At 45.6% G+C, this 27,378-nt stretch overlaps 1 protein-coding gene across 7 annotated transcripts in view; it reads right to left on the reverse strand.

Moving 5' to 3' along the window:
• Positions 1 to 527: 527 nt before the first annotated feature.
• Positions 528 to 27,378, reverse strand: part of itpr3 (inositol 1,4,5-trisphosphate receptor, type 3) — a 321,535-nt gene continuing 294,684 nt past the window's right edge. For all 7 annotated transcript variants that reach the window (XM_085910327.1, XM_085910318.1, XM_085910310.1 and 4 more), the window contains 4 exons: positions 23,387 to 23,552; positions 5,599 to 5,759; positions 5,378 to 5,539; positions 528 to 1,242 (listed from right to left, as the gene is read on the reverse strand). In XM_085910327.1, the coding sequence (XP_085766453.1) occupies positions 1,132 to 1,242; positions 5,378 to 5,539; positions 5,599 to 5,759; positions 23,387 to 23,552 (600 nt within the window). In that variant the 3' untranslated portion in view covers positions 528 to 1,131. The remainder of the gene's footprint in view (positions 1,243 to 5,377; positions 5,540 to 5,598; positions 5,760 to 23,386; positions 23,553 to 27,378) is intronic.

Consider the following 27,378-nt stretch of genomic DNA (forward strand, 5'->3'; position numbering starts at 1 on the left):
GTCCAATTGGAGTAAAATGGGGGGCTGACACTGTCAACTACGAAATTGGAGCAGCACAAACGAACGTTTTTGCAGCACAAACGAAGCACAAACGAACGGTACCATTTTGGGTCCATTTGGAGGAAAATGGGGGGCTGTGCAACGTCATCGCTATAAAATAAATGTCTAATATCTACGAAACCAGAGCAGCACAAACGAAAGACTATTTTCCTTAAATTTTGCATGGGGTGGGGGGCCAGCTTCACGCAGGTCAACTACGGACTTACCTGACAGTGTGACAAAATGGATGTGACGGAATTTGTGACGACTTGCTCTGTTTTGATGTTTTACCTGATTGTATTGCAGCCTCTAACCGCAACCCAGGGAGCAGATTGTGCTTTATTTGTGGAACTCGTATTTACTTTGCAGGTTGTCAACTGCTGTCTTGGAGAATTTTGTGTTATGTCTGTGAAAATGCATTTACAACTCACCCCTTACTTTTCATAATGAGTTTGTAAATGTGATCGTTTTCAGGACAGGCTCGGCAGGCTCCAGTTTTCAATTTGATACGTTTGACGTGTTTGTGTGTGGATTATCTTTTGGGTATCATTGTGAATTTTACTTTTTGGTATTATGGATGTTTATTGTGAGGAGAGCTGCATGCACAGCTACTAGAGGGTGATGGCTTATAGACTATTGGTGGGCGAGCATGACCCCAATAGCCTCCCCATGGAGACAGGTGTGTTTGTTGTGTCAATATATTTTGCAGTTTAAGCGCATAGCATAGTGACAGTAAACTATACACATTAGGACAGTAGTTAAACTTTTGAGTAATCTGTCTGTAGCATTTTAATGATTGACTCAATATTTTAAATCACTGATATCAATGACAATGTCATAAATGAGGATATACAGAATCACAATGTGGTTAATATTGATACGTGTTGAAAGCACACATTTTAAGAAAATAGCCACAAAAAACTCAGTGAAATGTTTCCGTACTCAGTATTTTAAGTATACTCTTCTGCTGCTGTTTTCCTTGCCCAATTTGTACCTAAATTCATTAAATTTTGTGGTAGTTGATTCTTATTTATTTTACAGCTGCTGGTGGTTCCCTTCATTAAATTTTGTGGTAGTTGATTCTTATTTATTTTACAGCTGCTGGTGGTTCCCTCCAACGGCACTGGGAGGAAGTGAAGAAATGCCGCCCTGTTGAACATCCACAAATCCCATCCTCTGTTTCCTCTTCCTTTGCTCAGTCATCTACACAAATGCGCACACACAGACATGCATGCACACGCACGCACACACAGAAATTGATCAATATCAATAAAGAATGCTTTTGCCCAAAACAATCAATATAAAAAAAACAATCATCTGAACGGAAATCCCGACCCCACCATTATGTGTGTTGCATACAGCGCGCAGCCACCTCAGACCATGAAGAAGTTCATCCGAAAACGAAGAAGCACCTGAACCAGATAGTGGCAAACTATGGCCCGCGGGCCACATCCCGAGCCCACCAAAACCTGAATAAATCGTATGATTAAACTTTTTTTTTAAATTATTTTCCCTGCAATAACTGTGTATTTACTTCCGGGAGCCGTGTCTGAACACTCACAAGTGCGTATATTATATATACTCCGTAGTATGGACCCGGCGCAATATGGTAAATATTGATGTGTGATATTTCTATCAGTGCCAAAGTTCGAGTGTGGACTGTGACGTTAGCATTCTTGTAATTCGCGCGCTGAGCTATCAGACAGTTTTACAGTAAAGCCACCCACAAACCTTCCCCTGGAATCCTTTCATTAAAATGAGTGGCCCAAAGAAAAGAAAAAGAAAGGTGGACACTGAGTGCCGAGTGTTCAGAAAAAGAGTGGACAACAAAATGGTTTTTTTGCTGACTACACTAGCAGTCAATAACTAGAATTGGCAATTTCTGGAGAAAAAGGCGAAGGCACTTCACACTATTGTGGGACTCGAAATAATGATTAAATGACGATTAGGTTGGAAATCTGATGCTCTACTTACTGAGCTAAACAGTGACTTACTATTCATGTGGTGGAATGATGCTATTAGATGAGAAATAAAAATGGTAAATTATGATGATGATGTTAAGGAATAAGTTGTTTAATAATAAGAAGAAAAAATAAAATAATAAAGTAGAATTAGAAATTGCAATTTATTACAGGATTCAAACTTACGAGGTTGAGGGTGGAAGTCTGATGCTCTACCTACTGAGCTAAACAGTGACCTACTATTGTTGTGGTGGAATAATGATTAAACATGAGAAATAAATCAATCAAAAAAGGTAAATTAATTATGATGATGATGTTGAATAAAATAAATGATTAAAATGTGTTAAAATTAATTGAACAAATGAATGAATAAAAAATAACGGCCAATGTTAGATTCGAAGTCACTGCGCTCGGCCGGGTGGCTGTCCGGGGATGGTGGATGGGGCTCGGACATGGCTTTTACGCACACACGCTCCTATTCTATGGAGCTCTCTTCCACCTCCGTGGCTAGAAGTTCAGTAGTTGTTGGCTCGTTGAACTCTTGTTTTGTTCAATAAAGAGCCGTTTACCAAACCTACATCTTTCCTGGTACTTTAACGCTACAATATCGTTATATACTACATCTCTGCAGCGCACGCTCGGCATTGTTGACATAAAGAACGAGGAATTTGGTCGATGGATTTAATGATTTGGAGTGACACAGATGGTTTGATAATATTGTTGTAATATGATAGTCATTGGAAATATACTTTATATATCGTTATATGGGTCTGTGGAATAATTAGAAATGCAACTTACAACGGGTCCGACATCAGCATATGCGGCGCATACGCGGCATTGTTTACAAAAAGCCCGATCAATAGATTTTATGAATTGGAGTGACACAGATGGTTTGATAAACGTGTTATTTATGTAATACTTACTTGAATAAGTCCGAATGTTACGTCAGGCCCGTTCTCAGCTCCTCGTTTGTGTATATGTCACGTTAGCATACCGTATCGTTTAGCCCAGGCATGTCCAAAGTCCGGCCCACGGGCCTATTGCGGCCCGTTGTCAAATTTCATCAGGCCCGCAGCCTCTGTGATAAAATCTTTAGTATGTGGCCCGCCGCCATTGTTGACCAGCGCTTTAATACACACGTACCAAAGCTATTTTATATTTATGCCGCAGAAATGTAATCTCGCGCGACCCGGCGTGATTTCACAGCGAGAACATGACTCCAGCTTTCCTGCTATGCGGAGCATGCACAAGTCAAATGCGGAAATAAACCCATTGTAAAAAGGGTACGCGCGAACCGGCTGCGTGAACCCTGTGTTAAATGTTCATGAGGCGAAAATAATTTTAAACTATATGTAAATTTAAGGTATTTCATACAGTTTGTTCAATGTTATCGTATTTTATGTATTACTTATAACTCCTGTTTAAAATGTTCATGAGGCGAAAATAATTTTAATTTTAAATTTTAAAAAACTGTAAATTTAAGGTATTTCATACAGTTTGTTCAATGTTATCGGACTCTTCAGATATGAATGAAAGGCAGACAGCTTTGGTGGTTGCTAAGGCAAAAACCCGGGCATGGGAGGAGTTTGGCGAGGCCATGGAGAATGACTTCCGGATGGCTTCGAGGAGATTCTGGTCCACCATCCGGCCAGGAGGGGGAAGCAGTGCACGGTCAACACTGTTTACAGTGGAGATAGTGTGCTGCTGACCTCGAAGACCTCCTCAATTCCACTGACACGCCTTCCATTGTGGAAGCAGGGCCTGGAGACTCTGAGGCGGACTCTCCAATCTCTGGGGTCGAAGTCACTGAGGTAGTTAAAAAACCCCTCGGTAAGGTGGATAGATCCCCGCGGAGTTCTTAAAGGTTCTGGATGTTGTGGGGCTGCCATGGCTGACACGCCTCTACAACATTGCGTGGACATCAGCGTGCCTCTGGATTGGCAGACTAGGGTGATGGTTCCCCTCTTTAAGAAGGGGGACCGGAGGGTGTGTTCCAATTACAGGGGAATCTCACTCCTCAGCCTAGGTCTATTCAGGGGTGCTGGAAAGGAGGGTCTGTCGGGAGTTCGAAACTCGTATTCAGGAGGAGTAGTGTGGCTTTCGTCCTGGCCATGGAACAGTGGACCAGCTTTATACCCTCGGTAGGTTCCTCGAGGGTGCATGGGAGTTCGCCCAACCAGTCCACGTGTTTTGTGGACTTGGAGAAGGCCTTTAACCGTGTCCCTCGGGAGGTTCTGTGGAGGGTGCTTCGGGAGTACGGGGTGCCGAGCCAACTGATAAGGGCGGTTCAGTCCCTGTAATACCGATGCCAGAGTTAGGACCGCATTTCCAGCAGTAGGCCTGATTCGTTCCGAGTGAGGGTTGGACTCCGCCAAAGCTGCCCTATGTCACCGATTCTGTTCATAATTTTTATGAACAGAATTTTTAGGCGTAGCCAAGGCGTTGAGGGTGTCCGGTTTTGGGCACCTCAGCATTGCATCTCTGCTTTTTGCAGACAGCGTGGTGCTGTTGGCTTCTTCAAGCCGTGATCTTCAGTTCTCCTTGGAGCGGTTCGCAGTTGAGTGTGAAGCGGTCGAGATGAATGCCAGCACCACCAAATCGGAGACCATGGTCCTCAGTCGGAAAAGGGTGGAATGCCCTCTCCAGATCGAGGATGAGATTCTGCCCCAAGTGGAGGAGTTCAAGTAACTTGGGGTTTTGTTCACGAGCAAGGGCAGGATGGAGCGTGAGATCGACAGGCGGATCGGTACACCCTCGGCCGTGATGCGGACTCTGTATTGGTCCGTCGTGGTGAAGAGAGAGCTGAGCCAAAGGGCAAAGCTCTCAATTTACCGGTTGATCTATCCTCCTACCCTCATCTATGGACACGAGCTATGGGTTGTGACCAAAAGAACCAGATCCTGGATACAACTGGCCGAAAGGAGTTTTGTCCGCAGGGTGGACGGGCTCTCCCTAAGTGATAGGGTGAGAAGCTTGGTCATCTGTGAGGGACTCGAAGTTGAGCTGCTGCTCCTCTACGTTGAGAGGAGCCAGATGAGGTGGCTCGGGCATCTTATCAGGATGCCTCCTGGATGCCTCCCCGGGGAGGTGTTCCGGGCATGTTCCACCGGCAGGAGACCCCGTGGACGAGTCAGGACGCGCTGGAGAGACTATGTCTTTCAGCTGGCCTGGGAACACCTTGGGATCCCCCGGGATGAGCCGGACGAAGTGGTTGGGGCGAGGGAAGTCTCGGCGTACCTCCTAAAGCTGCTGCCCCCGCAACCCAACCCCGGATAAGAAAATCGATGGATGGATTTTGTTGCTAATGCTGATGACCTAAAATTATTAAATCAAGGTACCACGTATTGTAGTCAGTCTTTTTTAACTTATTTACATACCTGCTCTTTGAGATCTGTAAGCTGCATCGTGAGTGCCATCACTACTTTCATGGTGGAGCTAAGCTTGTCCTGCAGCATCCTCATCTCGTTCTGCTCTCCATCGTCATCGTTGACCACCAGCGACATGGCCTGCATGCGGGGAAACCAATCCAGGTTGTTGTTCTGAAACAAGTTCAGGAAGTCAGTTGGTATCTCAGTGGTGTGACACACATCTCTTGTACCTTGATCATCTTAGCCACGTAGCTCTCCGGCCCGGTGTAATCTGTTTTGTTCTTCTCACGCACCAGAACGATGAAGTACAAGTAGTTCCAGATGTTGTGCTCCAGCTTGATGTGCTCTTCGAACGATACAGTCTTGTTGTCAAACTTATCTCGCTCCAGACCTGAAAGCATAAAGCACTACATCACTCACTGTAATAATTGAATACAGTGGTGCCTTGACATGCGTTTCATCTGTTCCATGACCAATCATGCAACTCAAAACACTCTTTTGTTTAAATGAATGAAAACCAACTAACCCATTCCAGCCTCCCTCGTAAACCTCCCAAAATGTTTTAACATATTTTTAACATGAAGAATGATACCCTATAATATCATACTTTTTAAAAACATGTAGTAATGGGGAGGTACAAGACAGTCATGCAGAGACAAATAAGGAAGACTTTCACAGCTCCTGTGAGTGGTGTATGTGATTGACTCGTAAAGTCCCTCCTCCACACTCGCTGCTCATTGGTCGTTCGTGAAGATTCACAAATGAGTGACAGACAGCATTGCCGCTATGCCATTGCCAGCCGACACACGTTATGTGGACATTGATGTTTTAATTTTGTATTTGTTGGCTTTGGGTTGATGATGTTATTATATCGAATGTGTTTGTGTTTTAATAAAAGGTTGAAAAAAACGTGATGTCGACATTTGTTAATTTTGGGGACACCAACTCGTATAACAATGTAAAACATATACATATAGTCATATAAAGCAGTTAACCAAATGTCTGATTTTTATGTTTTGTTTGGCGAATGTAAAAACAATGAATCAAACACCAGACAAGTTCTAACATAAATCCATCCATTTTCCGAACCGCTTTGTCCCCACGGGAGCCGCGGGCGTGCTGGAGCCTATCCCAGCTGTCATCGGGCAGGAGGCGGGGGACACCCTGAACTGGTTGCCAGCCAATTGCAGGGCACACAGAGACAACAACCATTCGCACTACCAAGCATGTTTTTGGGATGTGGGAGGAAACCGGAGTGCCCGGAGAAAACCCACGCGGACACGGGGAGAACTTGGAAACTCCACACAGGGAGGGCCGGAGGTGGAATCGAACCCGCACCCTCGTAACTGTGAGGCAGACGTGCTACCCAGTGCACCACTGAACCGCCTAACTTACAATTTACTTTTTCCCAAAAGTAATTGTTAGCTACTCTTTTATTATCTTGAAAAAGTCATTAATTCCTTTTTTTCTATTACGTTCTATCTCTTCTCTGTCGTTCTCAAGTCGTTCGGCAAGTCCCCCCCTATGGGGGCGCAGTGCGATGCCATGCGTGTGGGAACATTTTTTCCTACGAGAATAAAATCTTATTGCACATTTACTACAGTGGGTGGCTATAGGGCTTTCAATGCAAGGAGTAATACGTTTAAGATAGATGGAGTTTTCTAGCATTGAGAATGCAGAGACAGCACATAGCAGGACATATTGAAAAGTGGTGAACAAACCCTGAAGAAACACACACATAAAATAGAACAGGGGTATAAAGAAAGGCAGAGAAGTTGATAAAGTTGTTCTTTGCTGTCAGTTGATCTCTTTATTTTATTTTTGTTATTAATGAAGAATTATATTTGCCAAATTCATAGTCAAATTATACTCGTAATTTTAAAATACTTTAATTTTCAAATACAGAAAATAATTTAGAAGCACTGCTCTATCGTGAAAATTATGCTTATAATAGCTAAATGAATAATAAACATGCAGAATATATTTTAGAACGTCTGGTATTTCAAATCAAATCAATTTCTATTTGCCAAGTTTGAGCATGCCAAACAAGCAATTTGACTCTGGTACATCTCGTTCTCTGTACAACATTTAGGTAGCTAACAACATTCAGGACAACATGTGCAAAAATTGACAATTATTCTCAAACATCCCTTTGATCTTAAACTCCCAGGAGGGCAAGGAAAAACTCAAAACGCCTACTAGGCGAAATGAGAAAACTTGAGACCATAGATGGGAGAATCCCTCTTCCAGGATGACCAGGCTGCAGTGGATGCAGCGAGGACACATAGTACAAATAATATAGACAATTCACAGATGAAGCGTCAAGAGCAGGATATTATGCAATGTCTCTGAGACTCGAAGAGTGGTGTGAGTTCATCAGAGTGACAGCCTGGGGGAAGAGTGGTGGAGTTCATCAGAGTGACAGCCTGGGGGAAGAACCTGTCTTTATGTTTAAAGGTCTTATTTATTCGGACTTGACAGAATTAGCATCTGCCGTTGCCATAATTGCGCAATGATAAACGCCAGACGCTACTGCAAACAATTCTTGTCAGGAATGAGTGGAGCAGGGCGAACAAATGCAGCTTGGACTTGAGTTTATTGAACGAAAGGGGTAGGCGAACAAAGACAGAGGCTCACGGACAGGGGGCAGGAAACAAGTCCACTTGGACCAGGAACAGATTCAGGAACAGGTTCTGACCGTAGGCCTCCACACCAGACCAGGGGGAATGGGCGACAGGGCAGGAACAACATGAGTAGAAACTGACAGGAAACAACAGTAGACAACGACAGGGAAAAACACACGGCCAGGGTTTAAATACACGTGGTATCAAGAAGGAACAGGTAACAGTCATTAGTTAGTCAGTGATGAAAGGGGCGTGGCTGAGGGAAGTTGCCGGCTGAGTGTCCTATAGCACGGGCACGTGACAATTCTAGAATCTTCAAAAAACTTGTGTCACCACTTTGAAAGGAGACATTGGGTTCTATCTACAAGTGTTTGAGGACCATCGCTCCTGAAGCAACATGACACTCCAGCAGACAGCGGAAGATACCAGTGTCTTTTCAAGTGTTCCTGAAGTGACCTTTAAAACTGAATAACCTCATGCATATGAGATTTTGAGAAGAATTTTGAGATTTTTTTCATGTTGGCTCTCATGTCTGCTTATGTTCTGCAATCTAGATTAATTATTAAATATGTAGAGGAGTTATAGCTTTGAATTACAAAGTGATATTTTCTTCAGAATTCCTCATGGTGGGTTAACTGAACATTGGTTAGGTTTCAAAGCTTTATTAAATGTGTCGTAAAAATATAGCACTAAAGATATGACTGTGTTATCTTAACTCCTTTCGTTCACATTTCCTTTATTTGAACTAAGAGGCAAAAATCACTCACAAAACCTCCTCTAGCCTCCACATGTGACTTAAAGTGCATATGGCATTGGGTCAAGACTATAAGGCCTGATGCCCACTTCCTGTCTCTCTTTTCTCCCTCTGGACACCCTTGTTTTGTTCTCTAGCTTTTCATTTGAAAAGTCTGTGGGAGACATACAATGGTACCTCTACTTAGGAATGCCTATACTTTAAGAATTTTTTGAGATACGAACCGAAGCCTTTATGCATCTACTTACGAATCAATTTTCGACTTCTGAACCGACACACCATCAACCCCCCTTTGTCCCCCCGCCTTTTCTCTTTTTCTCTGCCATTCCTTGTCTCGCCGCATTAGCTAGGGTGACCAGACGTTCTCTTTTTTTCCCAGACATGTCCTACATTTGCCCATCCATGAGTCGTCACCTTATCGTGGTGAGGGGTTTGTGTGCCCCTATGATCCTAGGAGCCATGTTGTCTGGGGCTTCATGCCCCTGGTATGGTCACCCATGGCAAAAGGGTCCTAGGTGAGGGGCCAGAGAAAGCACAGCTCAGAAGACCCCTCATGATGAAAAAGACAAATGGACCTAGTTTTCCCTCACCCGGACCTGGGTCACCGGGGCCCCACTCTGAAGCCAGGCCTGGAGGTGGGGCTCAAAGGCGAGCCCCTGGTGGCCCATGGCATAGCCCGAATAGAAAACGTGGGTCCCCCTTCCCATGGGCTCACCACCTGTAGGAGGGGCCAAAGGGGTCGGGTGCAAAGTGAGCTGGGCGGTGGCCAAAGGCGGGGAGGACCTTGACGGTCAGATCCCCGGCTGCAGAGGCTGGCTCTAGGGACATGGAATGTCACCTCTCTGGCAGGAAAGGAGCCCGAGCTGGTGTGTGAGGCAAAAAAAGTTCTGACTAGACATAGTCGGACTTGCCTCCACACATAGTTTGGAGTACAAGCCCTCTCGAGAGAGGCTGGTCTCTCTTCCAGTCTGGAGTTGCCCACGGTGAGAGGCATCGAGCAGGTGTGGGCATACTTATTGCCCCCCAGCTGGGCGCCTGTACATTGGGGTTCACCCCAGAGAACGAGAGGGTAGCCTCCCTCCGCCTTCAGGTGGTGGGACTGGTCCTGACTGTTGTTTGTGTCTATGCACCAAATGGCAGCTCGGAGTACCCACCCTTCTTAGAGTCCCTGGAGGAGGTGCTGGAGAGCGCTCCTTCTGGGGACTCCATCGTTCTACTGGGTGACTTCAATAATCACGTGGGCAATGACAGTGAGACCTGGAAGGGCGTGATTGGGAGGAACTGCCCCCCCCCCGATCTGAACCCGAGCGGTATTCTCTTGTTGGACTTCTGTGGTCGACACGGATTTTCTATAATGAACACCATGTTCAAGCATAAGGGTGTCCATGTGTGCACTTGGCACCAGGACACCCTAGGCCGCGGTTCGATGATCGACTTTGTAGTCGTGTCATCGGATTTGCGGCCGCATGTTTTGGACACTCAGGTGAAGAGAGGGGCGGAGCTGTCAACTGATCACCACCTGGTGGTGGGTTGGCTCCGATGGTGGTGGAAGATGCTGGTCCGACCTTGCAGACCCAAACGTTCTGTGAGGGTCTGCTTGGAACGTCTGGCAGAATCCCGTGTCAAGAAGAGCTTCAACTCACACCTCCAACAGAGCTTTTCCCACATCCCGGGGGAGGCGGGGGACATTGAGTCAAAGTGGACCATGTTCCCTGCTTCCATTGAGGTAGCCGACCGGAGCTGTGGCCATAAGGTCGTTGGGGCCTGTCGTGGCGGCAATCCCCGAACCTGCTGGTGGACACCGGCGGTAAGGGATGCCGTCAAGCTGAAGAAGGAGTCCTATCGGGCCGTTTTGGCCTGCAGGACTCCGGAAGCAGCTGACAGGTACCAGATAGCCAAGCGGAACGCGGGTTCAGCGGTTGCTAAGGCAAAAACCCGGGTGTGGGAGGAATTTGGTAAGGCCATGGAGAATGACTTCCGGATGGCTTAGAGGAGATTCTGGTCCACCATCCGGCGTCTCAGGAGGGGGAAGCAGTGCACGGTCAACACTGTTTACAGTGGAGATGGTGTGCTGCTGACCTCGAAGAACTCCTCAATTCCACTGACATGCCTTCCATTGTGGAAGCAGGGCCTGGAGACTCTGAGGCGGACTCTACAATCTCTGGGGTCGAAGTTACTGAGGTAGTTAAAAAATCCTCTGTGGGGTGGATGAGATCCCCCCCGGAGTTCTTAAAAGCTCTGGATGTTGTGGGGCTGCCATGGCTGACACGCCTCTACAACATTGCGTGGACATCGGGGACGGTGCCTCTGCATTGGCAGACTGGGGTGATGGTTCCTCTCTTTAAGGAGGGGGACCGGAGGGTGTGTTCCAATTACAGGGGAATCACACTCCTCAGCCCCCCTGGTAAGGTCTATTCAGGGGTGCTGGAAAGGAGGGTCTGTCGGAAGGTCGAACCTCGGATTCAGGAGGAGCAGTGTGGCTTTCGTCCTGGCCATGGAACAGTGGACCATCTTTACACCCTCGGCAGGTTCCTCGAGGGTGCATGGGAGTTCGCCCAACCAGTCCACATGTGTTTTGTGGACTTGGAGAAGGCGTTCAACCGTGTCCCTCAGGAGATTCGGTGGTGGGTGCTTCGGGAGTACGGGGTGTTGAGCCAACTGATAAGGGCGGTTCGGTCCCTGCATCACCGATGCCAGAGTTTGGTCCGCATTTCCGGCAGTAAGTCGTATTCGTTCCCAGTGAGGGTTGGACTCCGCCAAAGCTGCCCTTTGTCACCGATTCTGTTCATAATTTTTATGGACAGAATTTCTAGGCGCAGCCGAGGCGTTGAGGGGGTCCGGTTTAGGGACCTCTGGATCGCGTCTCTGCTTTTTGCATATGACGTGGTGCTGTTGGCTTCTTCGGGCAGTGATCTCCAGCTCTCACTGGAGCGGTTCGCAGCCGAGTGTGAAGCGGTCGGGATGAGGGTCAGCACCTCCAAATCTGAGTCCATGGTCCTCGGTTTGAAAAGGGTGGAATGCCCTCTCCGGATCAGGGATGAGATCTTGCCCCAAGTGGAGGAGTTCAAGTATCTTGGGGTCTTGTTCACGAGTGAGGGCAGGATGGAGCGCGAGATCGACAGCCGGATCGGTGCAGCGTCGGCAGTAATGCGGACTCTGTACCGGTCCGTTGTGGTGAAGAGAGAGCTGAGCCAAAAGGCAAAGCTCTCAATTTACCGGTCGATCTATGCTCCTACCCTCACCTATGGTCACGAGCTATGGGTCGTGACTGAAAGAAGGAGATCCAGGATACAATCGGCCGAAATGAGTTTTTTCCACAGGGTGTCCGGGCTCTCCCTTAGAGATAGGGTGAGGAGCTCGGTCATCCGGGAGAGACTCGGAGTAGAGCCGCTGCTCCTCCACGTGGAGAGAAGCCAGATGAGGTGGCTCGGGCAACAAATTGCTCCAGCCACCGACCATGAAGCCACCCTCCTCACTCGCCCTCTGTAACTTTCCTTCTCAGCTTTAACAACAAAATCGCCCAATTCAACACGTCTCTGACCACCACCATCTCCAACCTTTCATTCCTTTCCATAACCTTGGATGGCATTGTCTCCGCCCAACTCCACACCCATCTCCAGTCCAACAACCTCTATGAACCCTTCCAGTCTGGATTCTGTCTACTGCACAGCACCAAAACCGCTATTCTTAAAGTTACCAATGATCTCTGTTAGGGTTGATAGATTAGTTTGATCCTATGCTTATGTTGGAATGTAACCTGTAATAATTAACATAGCCATAAATAGTAGAACAAAGTGCTAAGATCCTTTGAACTGATTGACCAACTGCAGTGGAAGCAATCAGAGGTGTTCTCTTTGTACAACATCGTAAAACACCCCCTGCTGTGACCCCTGAGAGGCCAGGGGTTCACCCCCACCTTGGCCACTCTCACCCCCACCCATTTTTCTCAATAAATACTCTCTTGCATGGATCGAAAGTCAGAGTTTGTCCGAACATTGCTGTACCTACAGTAACGAACAGGCTCTCCACTTGCAAGTGCTTAAAGGGCATACTGTCTCCCGTGTGGTTCTTGCAAAATAAGTTAGCGTGAGAACATCTCTAACAATCTCCTCATCTCTGCAGACTCCGGTGCCCTCAACATCCTGCTACTACAGCAAACATTGTGAACCACTCCATCCTTCTTCAAAGGCTGTGCCAACTGGGTGTTGAGGAGATGCACTCGACTGGCTCACCTCATATCTCACCAAAAGGCACCAGTTTGTCTCTCTCTCCGGCCACACATCCAGCAGTCTCACAGGGGGTTCCCCCCCAAAGGCTCAGTTCTCGGACCCTCCTATTCATCTGCCAGGTATGAGAATTTTCCGCGGATCCGCAGATTTCTGTGTTTTTTCTGTCAAAAGTATCATTTTCATTTTATATATGGGGGGAGCGGCGACTCATGAGCATTCCCTAGCCCGCTGCGACAGCATATATATACCGCTTCCCCCTTGGTGATGTCATTCGCAAACTCAACCTGGACTTCCACTGTTATGCTGATAACACCCAGATTTACATACGCACCCGGAACCCTCCCCTCACCCACCTAGAAACCTGCATCTCTACAACAAAAACATGGCTGGCCCACAACTTCCTCAAACTCAACAGACAAAACAGAGCTTCTCTTCATAGGCACTAAACCCACTCTGTAAAACTGGACGCATCTCACTCACCATTGACTCCTCAACCATCACTCTCTCCCTTTTGGCACGCAACCTCTGCGTTATTTATCAACCTACCCTGTCCTTCCACTCTCATGTTAGCTCTGTTGTCAAGACCTCCAACTTCCACCTCCGCCGCATCGCCAAAATCCAACACTACCTCTCTCTCCCTGCCGCTGAATCCGTCATCCATGTCTTCATCTCATCCCGGGTTGACTACTGTAACTCTCTTCTCACTGGCATCACTTCTTATTCACTCCATAGACTTCAACTAGTTCACAACTCTGCTGCCCGCCTCTTTGACCACACCCGGTCCTGCGAACACCATCCATCCATTCATCTTCTTCCGCTTATCCGGGGTCAGGTCACAGGGGTAGCAGCTTTAAGAGGGACCTCCAGACTTCACTCTTTCCAACCACTCCGTCCAGCTCATACCGGAGGATCCCTAGATTTCCCAGGCCAGCTGAGAGACATAGTCTCTCCAGCGCGTCTTGGGTACATGCCCGGAACATCTCCCCAGGGAGGCGCCCAGGAGGCATCCTGATGAGATGCCCGAGCCACCTCACCTGGCTCCTCTCGTGGAGAAGGAGCGTCTCTACTCCGAGTTTCTCCCGGATGACCGAGCTTCTCACCCTATCTCTAAGGGAGAGGCCGGACACCCTACGGCGAAAAACCCATTTTGCCCGCTTGTATCCGGGATCTTGTTCTTTTGGTCACAACACAAAGGTTGTGACCATAGGTGAGGGTAGGAGCATGGATCGACTGGTAAATTGACAGCTTTGCCTTTTGACTCAGCTCTCTCTTCACCACAACAGACCGGTACAGAGTCCGCATTACAGCCAACGCTACACCGTTCCGCCTTTCGATCTCACGCTCCATTCTGCCCTCGCTCGTGAACAAGACCCCAGGATAGTTACTCCTCCACTCGGGGCAAGATCTCATCCCCGATCTGGAGAGGGGATTCCACCCTTTTCCCACCGAGGACCATGGACTCAGATTTGGAGGTGCTGACCCTCACCCTGACCGCTTCACACTCTGTGTTTTTGCCTCAGCTTGGGACCGTGCACTGCTTCCCCCTCCTGAGACGTCGGATGGTGGACCAGAATCTCCTTGAAGCCATCTGGAAGTCATTCTCCGTGGCCTCACCAAACTCCTCCCACACCTGGGTTTTTGCCTCAGCTCCGCCTTGCCATCCGGTACCTGTCGGCTGCCTCCGGAGTCCCACAGGCCAAAACGGGCCGAAAGGACTGTTTTGTTCACCTTGATGGCATCCCTTACCGCCAGTGTCCACCAGTGGGTTTGGGGATTGCCGCCACGACTGGCCCCAACAACCTTACGGCCACAGTTCCGGTCGGCTGCCTCAACAATGGAGGCACGGAACATGGTCCACTTGGACTCAATATCCCCCGCCTCCTCTGGGATGTGGGAAAAGCTCTCCCAAAGGTGGGAGTTGAAGCTCTTCCTGACAGGAGTTTCTGCCAGACGTTCCCAGCAGATCCTCACAGTACGTTTGGGTCTGCCATGTCGGACCAGCATCTTCCACCACCATCAGAGCCAACCCACCACCAGGTGGTGATCAGTTGACAGCTCCGCCCCTCTCTTTACCCGAGTGTCCAAAACATGTGGCCGCAAATCCGATGACACCACTACAAAGTCGATCATCGAACCGTGGCCTAGGGTGTCCTGGTGCCAAGTGCACACATGGACACCCTTATGTTTGACCATGGTGTTCATTATTGACAATCCACGTCGAGCACAGAAGTCCAACAATAGAACACTGCTCGGGTTCAGATCGGGGGGGTCGTTCCTCCCAATCAAACCCTTCCAGGTCTTACTGTCATTCCCCACGTGAGCATTGAAGTCACCCAGTAGAATGATGGAATCCCCAGGAGCACTCTCCAACACTTCTTCTAAGGACCCCCAAAAGGGTGAGTACTCGGAGCTGCTGTTTGGTTGGTAGGCACAAACAACAGGCATGACCCGTCCCTCCACCTGAAGGCGAAGGGAGGCTACCCTCTCATTCACCGGGGTGAACCCCAATGTGCAAGCGCCCAGCCGAGGGGCAATAAGTATACCCACACCTGCTTGACACCTCTCACCGTGGGGAACTCCAGAGTGGAAGAGAGTCAAGCCCCTTTCGAGAGGTTTTGTACCAGAATCCAAACTGTGTGTTGAGGCAAGTCCGACTATGTCTAGTTGGAACTTTTATTTCTCACACACCAACTTGGGCTCCTTTCCAGCCAGAGAGGTGACATTCCATGTCCCAAGAGCCAGCTTCTGCATTTGGGGTCCCCACCCTTGGCCGCCACTCAGATAACTATGCACCCAACCCAAAAACTAAGTCCAATTATTTTATTCTTCACAAGGGGTCTTTTGAGCCGTGCTTTGTCTGGCCCCTCACCGAGAACCCTCTTTCCATGGGTAACCCTACCAGGGGCATGAAGCCCCAGACAACATGGGTTCTAGGATCATAGGGACACGCAAACCCCTCCACCATGATAAGGTGACGACTCACGGAGGCGTCCTGAAAACACATCGCTGCGAACACATCACTCCGATTCTCCACTCTCTTCCCTGGCTCCCCATCAAACAGCGCATCATCTTCAAAATACTTCTCACCTTCAAAGCCCTTCACTACCTGGCTCCCCCTTACCTATCTGACTTCCTTCTCCTTTACCGCCCCACCCGTCCCCTCCGATCCTCCAGTACTTCTCGTCTGACAGTCCCAAAACCCAAACTCAAATCCTTCTGTGACAGAGCCTTCTCCTGCACAGCACCCCGACTATGGAACTCTCCTTCACAATCTGTCTGTGATTCACCCTCACTCCCCATATTTAAGTCCCGTCTAAAAACGTACCTTTTTTCACAAGCTAATGACCTCCCCTACGTATAACCAATGTCCTGTTCCCAACTTTATCCTATTGTCCCCCCCCCCCCACACACACACACATTTATGTCCTCACCTTTGTTTCCCTGTAAGCATCTTTGGGTCTTTGAAAAGCGCTATACAACTTGAATGTATTATTATTATTAGTAGTAGTAAAAAAAGTAGTAGTAGTATTTCCCCTTCCCTAAGCAAAGTTTGGAGGTCAAGAACAAAGTGACATTTACCGTAATTTTTGGACTACAAGTCGCCTACACAAGATCTCACTGTGGAACTGATCTAAATTAGTTTTCAGATCGACTGGGCTGGGGTCCGAGAAATCAATGATACCAATGTCACACTCAACTACCCTATTTGTCTTTATCAAAAATAGATAAGTAGTCAATCCTTGAATTGGCCCTGTGTGCATTGGAATAACAGGTTTAGTCGTTGGTTAAAGGATTCAGTTCTCTCCTAACATTTATTGCCGTAATTTTCGGACTATAAGTCGCTCTGGAGTATAAATCGCACCAGCCATAAAATGCACAATAAAGTGAAAAAAAACATATATAAGTCGCACTTTTGGAGCAAATTTATTCGTCAAAATCTAACACCAAGAACAGACATGAACGAGCAACAACAGGCTAAACGATAGGTATGCTAACGTGACATAAACACAAACGAAGAGCTGAGAACGGGCCTGACGTAACATTCAGAGTTATTCAACCAACTATTACATAAATAACACGTTTATAAAACCATCTGTGTCACTCCAATTCATTAAATCAATTGATCATCCTTTATGTAAACAATACCGCGTACGCGCGCCGTCGGACAGTTCGTGATTTGCATTTCTAATTATTCCACAGACCCATATAACGATATATAAAGTATATTTCAAATAACTATCATATTACAACAATATTATCAAACCATCTCTGTCACTCCAAATCATCAAATCCATCGATCAAATTCCTCGTCCTTTGTCAACAACACCACACATGGGCCCTGACGTCAGCCTCGTCGTTATTCCACAGATCTAGCATATAACTATATTGTAGCGTTAACAAAGTACAAGCAAAAACATGGGTTTGGTAAACGGCTCTTTATTTAACAAAACAAGAGTTCAACGCTCCATGAAATAGGACCAGGCGTGCGTGAAAGCCATCTCCGAGCCCCATCCACCGTCCCCAGACAGCCACCCGGCCGAACGGCGGCCCCTGACTTCCATCCACGGAGGTGAAAGAGAGCTGAAGGCGGAAGTTCATGCCTTCATCTGATAAAGCTACTTCATGCCGAAACATGTCAGGTAATGCAACCTAAAATACCTTGTTTGTGATAAAAGAACTTTAAAGTGATTGACAAAGGAAACAAAATGAACTTAGTACAACTATTACAAAAAAGTTATGGAGAGAACTGCGTCATGGAATTTCGCCTCCTCGAAAAGCTGACGAAAAAGCGAGCTCGCTACAGAAACCACCTGAGGTTCAATCTACGCTGCCAGGATGAAGAAGTAACGCCGGCCAGCCTGACAATCAAGAACCCGATCCCGATCAGGAACGCGGAAAAGATTATCAGGAGAGTGCGGATGACTCTGGTCAAAGAACGGATACGCTGCACAACCAACAAGCTCAACAACATCAACGATGAACTACAGCGACTGACGGAGCAATTCAAACACCGGTATGCCCTGGACAATAACACTGAAACGACACTACACGGACATTTAGAGAACATACACGAACAGGAATTTGCCGTCACAAAAAAACGACATATCGGGAAATTGGACAGACTCATCGCACAAAAGAAGACACAACCGGACCCCACACACATCAACGATAAATGGATTCACAATATGTCACGCCACAAACTCACCCAGGCAGAACGCAGCATACTAACAAAAGGACTCAACTACGCGATCACACCCAAAAACATACCTCATGATGATTTCATTTTAGCCACAGAGTTAGCATGCGAAAAAATACATAATCCAGGACAAAAAGCAGCACTACGAAATGAAGTTGCAGGTATATTTAAAAACGGCTAAATCACCACCCAGCAATATTGCAAAAGTAATGATCACATTAGCAAAAAACAAAGACATTACAATCCTCCCAGCAGACAAGGGCAGAACAACAGTAATTATGGACACAGACATTTATGAAGAAAAAATGAAACAGCTACTGCAGGACGACACTTACGAAGTAATAACAAAAGACCCAACAGAAGACAAGAGAAATAAACTCAAAGCATTACTTAAACCAGGGGTGTCAAACTCAAATTCACAGTGGGCCAAAATTTTAAATTGAACAAAGACGTGGGCCAAGGTTGAACAAATGAACCTTTTAATATGGAATCAAACAAGTTTTGATTTTACAATGATTATTGAACAAGCAAGGCTTATATAACTTAAAAGTGCAGGCGTGCAAAATCAAGTTGATAATAACACTAATAATACTAATAATAACAATAATAGTCATAATAATAAAACATATCAATGGCATATTAAATAAAATTTAAATAAAAATTGAATGCCTCCTTTCTGTTTGCAGCCTTCTGAGGTAAATGTCAAAATTATCTTCTTACACAGGCTAATAAATTTGAAAATAAAATAACATAACAACTATGAATAAATCAACCATTCAGGCCTTGGAGTAGCAAGAAAAAGTGCATAGAAAATTCCAGAAAAGACTTAAACTGGCGGTGATTGAGACCTTTGTGTTACTGTGGACATAACATCCTCCATCTTCAGCGCTTTACCACACAGGGATTCTTGATGTAAGATGCAGTGAACAACAGATAATTCACCTGCACAGTTCTCTTCGCGCATCTTTTCACAGATCCTGCCCACCAGTCCATTCCTTTTACCACTCATGGTTGGCGCACCATCAGTGGTTAATCCCACAAATTTATTCCACGGAAGGTTTATTTCAGTTACACATTTTCAAACCTCCTCAAAGATTTCTTTCCCTGTGGTTGTGCCATGCATTGGTTTAAATCCCAAAAGCTCCTCCGTAACACACAGATTTGTGTCCACGCCGCGGACGAAGACAGTCAGCTGCGCAATATCAGACACGTCAGTGCTCTCATCCACAGCAAGGGAAAAAGAAACAAAATCTTTTCCCTTCTCCATCAACTAGACATGCAGATTGGTGGCAAGCTCGCATGTGCGGTCAGCTATTGTGTTTCTGCTCAGGCTTACGTTTGCAAAGGCTTGGTTTTTCTCGGGGCACACTTGTTCACAAACCTTCATCATGCACTTTTTTACAAACTCTCCATTAAAGAGTCGGGCTGATTTGGTGATTTCTTGTGCCACGATATAACTTGACTTTACAGCAGCCTCACTTTGTGTTGTGGCTTTTGTGAACATTTTCTGTTGTGAAATCAAACCTCTTTTCATCTCCTTAACTTTCTGGCTCCTTTGAGCTGTGTCCAGGTCCTTATATTTGTTCTGGTGTTTGGTTTCATAGTGTCGTCTAATATTGTGCTCCTTAGTTACTGACACATTGGCTCCACAAACAAGACAAACAGGTCTGTCTTGTATACATATAAACAGATATTCTGTCTCCCACCTGTCCAGAAAAGTTCTATTTTCTGCCTTTCTTTTTGCCATTTGTTGGTAGGGTAACACAGTGACAGCTGTCGTTTGAGGTCGCAGTGTGGGGGAGAGGCACGGAGATGCAGGGTGTGCACATAGACTGTATATAAGAAATGAACGTAACATCCGTGACGTCACCCATTAGTTTGTGGACAGCTGCTCGGAACCCAATAGTATCGAATCTAGGCAGCGCCATCTTGAAAATTTCAGGTGCATTCTGGGAAAAAATGAACACGGATTCTACTTATATGGGCATGAGGCGGAGTCATGAAAGGACGTATGGGCGCCAAAGCAACAGCAGACCATTATGGGATTTGTAGTACAAGCGATGAATGCAGTGTTACAGCGCTGCCGGCGTATAATACCGGCGGGCCAGCTCTAATGTTAATTTGAAATTGCCTCACGGGCCAAATATAATTACACTGCGGGCCACATTTGGCCCGCGGGCCAGAGTTTGACACCTATGACTTAAACCATTACTCATTGAAAACAAAATAGCCAAACAGTCATACAATCACTTAATACCTACAGGAAACATCATCCCCAGAATCTATGGTACACCCAAAATCCACAAACCAGGTACACCTCTCCGCCCCATCGTAGACAGCATAGGGTCAGTCACATACAATCTTTCAAAAGCGCTCACAGAAATAATAAAACCATTATTAGGACTCACAGAACAACACTGCAAAAACTCAAAACAACTTGCCACAGAACTCACACACATAAAGGTACAGAAAGATGAAATGTTTATATCACACGACGTCATTTCACTCTTCACAAAAACACCCACACAGGCCACCATACACATCGTGCACGACAGACTATCAGCAGACAGGAAACTCAAGAAACGGACAAATCTAACAGCACAGGACATCACGCAACTACTCCATTTCATCGCCACCTCCACATACTTCCAATACAGAAACACAATCTACAGGCAAAAAGAGGGATTCCCCATGGGAGACTGCCAAGAGACCAGTGCAATTTTTTTATGGAGGATTTAGAACAAAAAGCACTCTCAACAGCCCCGGATACATACAAACCCACACTATGGAGACGCTACGTAGATGATATTCTGGAAAAAACAAAAACAGGACACACACAACACCTTACAGACCACCTCAACACCATAGACATAAAACATAAAATTCACTCACGAAGAAGAAACAGTTCAATCCATAGCCTTTCTAGACATCAACATACACCACACAGACAACGGAGACATAAAAATAAAAGTACACAGAAAACCCACACACACCGACCAATACCTCCTCTGGACATCAGAACATCCCACTATACATAAACTGTCAGTAGTCAGAATACTATGCGAACGAACAACAATAATCACGGACCCGGAGGACAGAACACAGGAAGAAAAGCACATACAAAACGCACTCGAGAAATGTGAGTATCCACAATGGGCAATAACTAAAGGTGCAGAACAGGTAAAGAACAAAAAACACACAACACAGGGGGAAAGAAAAAAGAAAACACAGAGACAAGAACCCAGCGGTATGGTGACGTTGCCGTATGTGAAAGGCATTACGGAACGCATCAAAAGGGCCATGAAAAAATATAACATAAACACACCCATCAAACCACACACAACACTCGTCAGATACTGGTCCACCCAAAAGACAGAATCAACCCGGAAAATAAATGCAACTCCATATACGAGATACCATGCAAATCATGCAATAAATCATACATCGGGGAGACAGGGAGGAATTTCACCACCAGGAAAATGGAACACAAAAAGGAGTGTGAGAAGGAGACAGCAATAAGACAAACAAGAGCAATAAAACAGCAAGCAGAACATGAACACTACAAGTCAGCCATCACCGACCACTGTAAAAGAGAAAACCACATCATGGACTGGGAAAAGGGCAGTCATCCGCACCGAAGAAAATAAACATCAGCGTTGGATCAGGGAGGCCATTGAGATCCGTAAACGAGGCCCGAGGACCATCAACAGAGACGAGGGAGCCTACATGCTCTCTACCACCTGGAGCAGCATTTTGGAGAGGTGAAGGGACAGCAGAGGGCGTGACTCATCTGTCAAATCTTACAGGTGAGTCACGCCTTCATTCATCGATCAGCTGATAAAGACGCATCACAACTATAGCAGTGACACTCTGATGAAGGCGGAAGTTCATGCCGAAAAATGTCAGGTAATGCAACCTAAAATACCTTGTTTGTGATAAAAGAACCAAAAAGTGACTAGTAAATGTGACTTTTGGGATCGTCCGGCACACATTATTTGCTTTTACATTGATTCATATGGGAAATGTTGCTTCTACTTACAAATGTTTCTACTTACAAACCCGATCGCAAAACCAATTAAGTTCATAAGTAGAGGTACCACTGTACTTAGAGGGAGCAGCAAAATGACGTGGATAAAATGATAGATAGATAGAATAGAATAGAATGAGCTTATGCTCACGTTCTTGAACATGTATGCTTGGGGTAAAATGAGAATGCTTTGTGGTAAGCGAAGCGTTAGCTCACGCTGTATTTGGTGTGCACATAGCATTAGATCAATTTCTAGTATTAGTACGAGCACTATTTTATCTCCCCATTCTCCTGTCTAAGAATCTGTCCATAACACGAGCTTCGCTCTTCTTCTGCTTCTTCTTCTTATACAGTCTTGTCTCATCTGCTACGCTCACAGCTGAACAGTTATAAAAACACACATGCACATGGATGAACGGACCATTTTGTCACTGGAATGAACTGCTGAGCCCACATTGCAAAATGCTTTACACAATGGTGTCGTTTTTTTTTTATACAGTGCCAATTGAGGGATGGAGGTTCGTGGTCTTGTTTTCGGCCTTGCCAGTCACATGCAGAAATTTTGCCACATTCTCTGAATATATTATAGAATGCAGATGATGGAATCCCTACATTCCTTGGAACTGTACATCGAAAAACGTTGTTCTGACACTGATGGATTAAATATGAACAGTTATTCACAATATGATGAACCATTGTTGCTTGTGAACAACTGAATTGAATTAGGGAGGCTACTTTTACTCTCAATCATAGGAATGGCCTGTTTCCCATTAACCTGTTCGCCTCTAGAATGTTGCATACAGGATTTTATTTTAGCATTGTCCAATATTCTCTGTATTAACTTTCAGGTTTTTTGAAGGTAGGCATCAAATAAAAACTGAGAGAATATTTGCAAAAGAAACCAATATACAAACAAATAACAAAAAAACAACTAATGATCATCAGTTTGGACATTAAATATCTTGTTTTTACAGTCTTATTTAGTCTAATAATGTGCAAATCAATCTATTTTGTTGGTCTGTATTCACATTTTACATGATGTCTCAATTTCATTGGAATCTCAAAAATGTTACGGTACGTTTAATTTGGTATAAATGTGTATTATGACTTCATGTACAGTGATCAAATAAATACAGTACTATTTTATAAATGTTAGAAATATGATGGGATGTACGGTGTGGACTGACAGCAGATGAAACAGGTGGTCTTCAGGATCTCTTCCTTCTTCTGCTTCTCGCTCCTCAGGTCAGCAAAGGTGTCAATGATGACTCCGAAGATGAGGTTAAGGACAATGATGATGACAATGAAGTAGAACAACAAGTCATAGACCACACGGGCAGGAAATAGCGGCTCCTACACAAACACAGAAATATATGAGGGGTAAGGACGTGCAGTAAGAGGAGGCACCGCCTCTCTGTCCATTCAAAATCCATCCATCCATTTTCTAAACCGCTTTGTCCCCACGGGGGTCGCGGGCGTGCTGGAGCCTATCCCAGCCGTCATCGGGCAGTAGACGGGGGACACCCTGAACCGGTTGCCAGCCAATCGCAGGGCACACAGAGACGAACAACCATCCGCACTCGCACTCATACCTAGGGACAATTTTTAGAGTCTTCAATCGGCCAACCAAGCATGTTTTTGGGATGTGGGAGGAAACCGGAGTGCCCGCAGAAAACCCACACGGGCCCGGGGAGAACATGCAAACTCCACACAGGGAGGGCCGGAGGTGGAATCGAACCCGCACCCTCCTAACTGTGAGGTGGACGTGCTACCCAGTGCTCCACCGAGCCGCCCTGTCCATTCAAAATATTTTTTTGAAATAATAATAAATAAAAAGCATGAAAATGGAAAAATGATTTTTTGTTGTTGTTGTTTTTTTAAATATGGTTTTTAGATGGTTATCATGACACAAGAATTCTTATGCTTTAAAAATGTGTGTAGTTGGAAATATATTAAAAACACAGAATTTAAGAATGACGCCAAATTGCAAAATCGTGTCATAGCCTGCGACACAGCACAGATGAGTTGTAAACAAACAGGTGTGTGAGTGATGGGCCATGGATTCAAAAGGCAAAAAGAGAAAGATTGCTGATACGAACAGAGACTTTAAGAATGAAAGAATGGACTGAACATTATGCTTTCATTGCCAATGCTGAAGCATTGCCTGCATGTTTGATTTGCAATGAGAAGTTGTCGAATAACAAGAAGAGGAATTTGGAGTGACATTTTCAGCTGAAGCATGCTAAATTTGCTGCCGATCACCCTCTTGGAACTGAGAGGAAAGGTGTAATTTGAGGACCGAAAAAACAGTTTCAATAAGCGGATTGCATCTCCAAACTCTAATACTGCTGCAAGTTTTGTTGCAGCCCGGGAGATAATTAAGCGCGGAAAACCATTCACCAATGGTGAGTTCATTAAAATATCAGAGTGCCTATTTTCGGACTTCAAAAACAAAACCGAGATCATTCAGAAAATTAAAGAGATGCCTCTCCGCACAAACAATATTACCGATCAGCAGATCAAGGACATCAATTCAGCTCCAGCTTTCTCAATTGCCTGTGATGGATGAGTCGTGTGACGTGACCTATATCGAACAGACAGCTCTGCTATGCAAGTACGTGAACTCTAATGGGCCGGGCCGCAAGAAGAAATGATCAAATTGATAACACTATTTTTCTTTACATTAAATTACATAAAAGGCTTTTAGATTTTTGCGGCTCCAGACAGGTATGTTTTTTTTTGGGGCAATATGGCTCTTTGAACATTTTGGGTTGCCGAACCCTGGTGTTGGGGATGGTTGCGGCATGCACGGCGTGTCTTCCCGTGTTGCATTGCAGGGGAAAATAACTGTTGCGATGTTGTCGAGAATCTGTGTCCAGACAGACACCAAGGTCTGGACAGCCAGGAGGTAGAGGATGGCCAGGACAATGGTCATGAGCGAGGGGAGCAAGAGCGGAAGGAGGAGGAGGCGGGTGAGGGGGAGGACAGCGACCAGTAAAGAGTTGCTATAGGGTTTTCTGTAAGCTGCAGATCTATTTACAGGACACTGTAGCCAACATCAATTTGTTTGTGATTTGTTTATGTCTTGATATTGCAGTATGTTCGTAGATTTTTCTTTTCGTTTTACAATACTATACTATATGGAAGTTACATACTACACAGTATTTGAGTGAATATAAATGTTTGATATGACTGTATTTTGTGTGTTATGTCAAAACTTTGAGGCTACTTGATATCTTACAGTGAATTTTTTTTCCCTTCAGTTTGATACATTATCGTAGCAAAACATCTTAACATTTTGACTTGTAGTGCTCCCACAATGCCAAAAGGACAATGCATTTTGGGGACACTGACTTTAAATGACAAAGAAACTTCAAGTTACGTGTGGTGTCCCACTGGGATCGGTACTAGGACCAATTCTATTTAATATTTATGATTCCGCTTGGGGACATAATACGTAAATATAATATTAGTTTTCAATGTTACGCGGATGACACCCAATTATATATGCCGTTATCAATGACAGATCCGCGGGACTGTTGTAATCTTGAGGCATGCCTTGCGGAGATCAAGCAATGGATGTCTCTCAACTTCCTTCTTCTGAACCCAGATAAAACTGAGATGTTGATAATTGGTCCAGCTCGTTATCAACATTTATTTAAGGAAACCACTATAGCTATAGATAACCGTACTATCACTCAGAGTGATACTGTAACTAATCTCGGGGTAATATTTGACCAAACGCTCTCCTTTCAAAAGCACATTAAGAATATAACCAGAATTGTGTTTTTTCACCTTTGTAATATTGCTAAGATTCGCCCAATCCTCTCGACCGGTGATGCGGAAATCATTATACATCCGTTTATCACATCGCGCCTGGACTACTGTCATGCATTATTTTCTGGTCTTCCCAAGTGCAGCATCAAAAGTCTACAGTTAGTATAAAATGCTGCTGCAAGGCTGCTCTCTCGGCAAAGATAATTTGATCACATTACCCCAATAGTAGCCAACTTACACTGGCTCCCGGTCCATTTAAGATGTGACTTCAAGGTTCTTCTATTAACCTATAAATCATTGCATGGCTTAGCGCCTTCATATCTCGTCGACCTAGTTGTTCCTTATGTTCCGTCTCGTAACCTTCGTTCGCAAAACGCTAGTCTTTTAGTGACACAGAGGGCCAAGAAAATGTCTGCAGGGTCTAGAGCATTTTCTATTTGGGCTCCAGAGCTCTGGAATGCCCTACCAATGGATATTAGAACTGCTACCTCAGTAGAAACATTTAAGACACGTTTAAAGACATATTTGTATGATATGGCCTTTAATTAACCTGTAGTGGCCAATTCGGCTGGAGTTTGTTTTTGCTCCCTCTCCCCGACCCCACTCCCCACACCCCTCCCCGGCTGGGGAGGTGGTTAGGTGACACCCAAGCTGACGGCGGCTATCTAGATTCTCGTGGACCAATTCAGCATGAGGGAACTGCAGCGGATGACCCTCGTAGAGGACACTGCCAGGACAATCGAAGGTACCTCCGACAGCTCTTCGCTTTGGCCTGGACATCCACTTTTTGATTTCCATATTATGTATTTTATGTGCCCTCTTTGCATCCATTGCAGCCTGGTGATCCTGAAAGGGGGATCCTTCCATCTGTGGTCCCTTCTCAAGGTTTCTCATTTTTCCCCTGGTAGGGGTTTTTGAGTTTTTCCTTGCCCTTTTGGAAGCCCAAGATCAGGGGATGCTTTGAGAATAATTGTCAATTGATTGTCGATGTGAAGCCCTTTGAGACTGCTTGTGATTTAGGGCAATCCAAATAAACTTGACTTGACTTGATTTTGACTCATTGGTAAACTGTTTTGGGAGAGATATGAGCTTTTGCTGGTGAACCACGGTGTTTTGCTGAACCATCCAGTTTAGTTTTGCCAAACGTACTAAAGAGTGTTGAAATGAGCCTAGGCAATTGAGAAGGATCTTTGCCATTTAGATGGCACTGACTATTGACATGGGAAAGGAATCGGGTCTGAAGCATGGGTGAACAGTTTTGGGAAAGATGTGCTTTTGCAGGTGTCAAATCCGCACTTATCGACCGTAAGTGACCCGACCCTCCGTTTAAAGGGTTAAACTCCCCTTCGACCCCGCTGCTGTAACGCAGCCTTCATTGGGAGACGACTGTTTTCAGGTTGGG

This window comes from Syngnathus leptorhynchus, chromosome 1, assembly GCF_054491065.1.
Source record: "Syngnathus leptorhynchus isolate UIUO chromosome 1, UIUO_Slep, whole genome shotgun sequence".
In the NCBI taxonomy this organism is placed as follows: Eukaryota; Metazoa; Chordata; class Actinopteri; order Syngnathiformes; family Syngnathidae; genus Syngnathus; species Syngnathus leptorhynchus.